Here is a 2500-nt window from a genome sequence, read left to right on the forward strand (position 1 = left end):
ATATATATATATATATATATATATATATATATATATATATATATGCATAAATTTCCTTTTCCATTTCATACTTACTTCCTCAGTTGCTAAAATTTTTTACAGTTTCTATACCTTAAATTATCATTGCCAGATATCAAAAACAACTAAAGATTTACATTCCAGTTCTCTCTCTCTCTCTTGGTATAAATGTGTTCCTATATTATACACACACACACACACACATATATGTATATATATATATATATATATATATATATATATATATATATATATATATATATATATATATATATATATATATACACACACATTTATATACACGCACTCATCACAACTGTTCTTCTACCAAGGACACAACCTCACAGAATGCTCACATATCATCCTTTCAATAAAAACAAGAGCACACTTCATAGCAAACAGCGCCCCTTAACTCTAAACCACTGCGAAAAACGTCGGATAAGAAAAATATCTTGTGTTTTCTCCTACTAATTACGGCGGCCGAAGAACGGCGTAAGCTTCTCCGTTACCGCATGCCTTTCATTAAATTTCTGCCATTAATTATTTTTCTGCGGTCCTTGGGCTGCCCTATCTGATTTAACGAAATACTGACCAGCGTATGTCCTCTAGTTTGTATAGGCTGTCCAGTTTCTATACACACACACACACACACACACACACATATATATATATATATATATATATATATATATATATATATATATATATATATATATGCCTCATATTTATGTACCATTTACTCCTTCTTTTTCTTCACGTCATTCTATTCAATTCACTCAACTGTCCCAGATTTGTTTTCCGTCTCAACTGACTACAGAAATATTTTGTTAATTCTCCTTCATTCATTGCTAATGATTTATTCTCTTTCCCTACAGCTACATGGCTTAGCTACCCTCGGTTTCTACGGTTACAGATTCGTGGCCTATTCCTTCTACCTGTGTCCTAGGGATTTGGACATCACAGTATGTCAGAACAAACTTTACATCTATGAACAATGTAAGTATCCTTCGAGGGTCTAATGTATTATATCCTTTGTGTGTGTGTGTGTGTGTGTGTGTGTGTGTGTTCGTGTGTGCGTGAGTGTAATGGTGCTTTGTGTTGGTCAGTGAGCATGATTATTCAAATAAATAAATAATTAAAAAATGCAGTTAAGGAGACATTGTCAAAATATCGAATATACATATTTACCTAAACGTAGATTTGCTTTATCCAAATAAGGAGAGAGAGAGAGAGAGAGAGAGAGAGAGAGAGAGAGAGAGAGAGAGAGAGAGAGAGAGAGAGAGAGAGAGATGCTGCTTTTGATCATACGCAAACACAGCTATGTTTGTCTGGTTATCATTCTATTTAACCTTTGGTTAACCTTCACATGATTAATAATGAAAGACACTATCAACAAATCACGCGTACTTGAGGCTGGACCAAGTTACAGTGTCACTGTGTTTAGAAGGAATGGTGACGCAAGGTGATGTCACCGTGAAGACAGGCAACAGAGGAGTAGATGTCAAAATGAAATCTGCGTTGGTAAAAAAAAAATCTATACTTGTACATTAAACATACCCCACGAATACCCCACGACATCAACAAAACTATAATATTAATGGTAACAATAATAAACATAGTACTAAGAGCGGTACATCTCGAATGCACTAAGTCTTAACGCAACTGAGGAGGCCATTTTTATTCCGATTTACTGTTGAGGATTTTATAGCCTTTTTTTTTTCCTTATTTTTCTCTTGACGCAAAGATATTGCTGCGGGTATCCTCCTGCACGCACGTGCAATTGTGTCAGGCCACATTCCAATAAAAGAAATATATCAAAATTGCGGGAATTAATCAGTTAGATTTTATGATCTGCACACTTTAAAAAAAAACAAAAAATACGTATACTCCGTGCCCTCCATACAAACAAATCAGATCGTGACCTTTTCTGGGGTCAGTGACCTTTTCCAACTAGAAGGTCAAATGTAAAATCCATTCCACCTATCAGTAGCAATGAACAACAGGCAAGTCTGTAAGTTAATACGAAAGAAGATTTAGACACGTACGCATGAACACATCCTTGAACTCCGTGCGCACAAGCACACACACATACACATGCAAACACACACACACACGCAAGTTCTCACAGAACAGCACAAACGTTTATGTACTTCAGGCTATACGGGATAAAGGCCGTAAAAACACACATAACACACAAGAAGGCAAAACATTACGTGACACGAAGATCGAGTCACGTAACGTAACACAGAAGCCAACAAAGAACGTCGGGTTTTTGAAGAGAGAGAGAGAGAGAGAGAGAGAGAGAGAGAGAGAGAGAGAGAGAGAGAGAGAGAGAGGCGTTCGTTGTTCGAGAATTAGACTTATGTAATGGGATGCTGCGGGTAGGATTTGATTGAGGCCGAAAAGAAGAAGAGACCGTCGTCGACAGTCCTCTCCGGCTGGTAGGGTGCCCCGGGGAGGAGGAAGGGATGGGGGTGTTCAG

General features: G+C 37.2%; 1 protein-coding gene across 3 annotated transcripts in view; it reads left to right on the forward strand.

Annotated features, from left to right (window-relative positions):
• Positions 1 to 2500, forward strand: part of LOC136856630 (uncharacterized) — a 53294-nt gene that overhangs the window by 43034 nt on the left and 7760 nt on the right. For all 3 annotated transcript variants that reach the window (XM_067134602.1, XM_067134584.1, XM_067134594.1), the window contains exon 3: positions 894 to 1014. In XM_067134602.1, coding sequence (XP_066990703.1) covers positions 894 to 1014 — 121 coding nt within the window. The remainder of the gene's footprint in view (positions 1 to 893; positions 1015 to 2500) is intronic.

This window comes from Macrobrachium rosenbergii, chromosome 3 (assembly GCF_040412425.1).
Source record: "Macrobrachium rosenbergii isolate ZJJX-2024 chromosome 3, ASM4041242v1, whole genome shotgun sequence".
NCBI lineage: Eukaryota > Metazoa > Arthropoda > Malacostraca > Decapoda > Palaemonidae > Macrobrachium > Macrobrachium rosenbergii.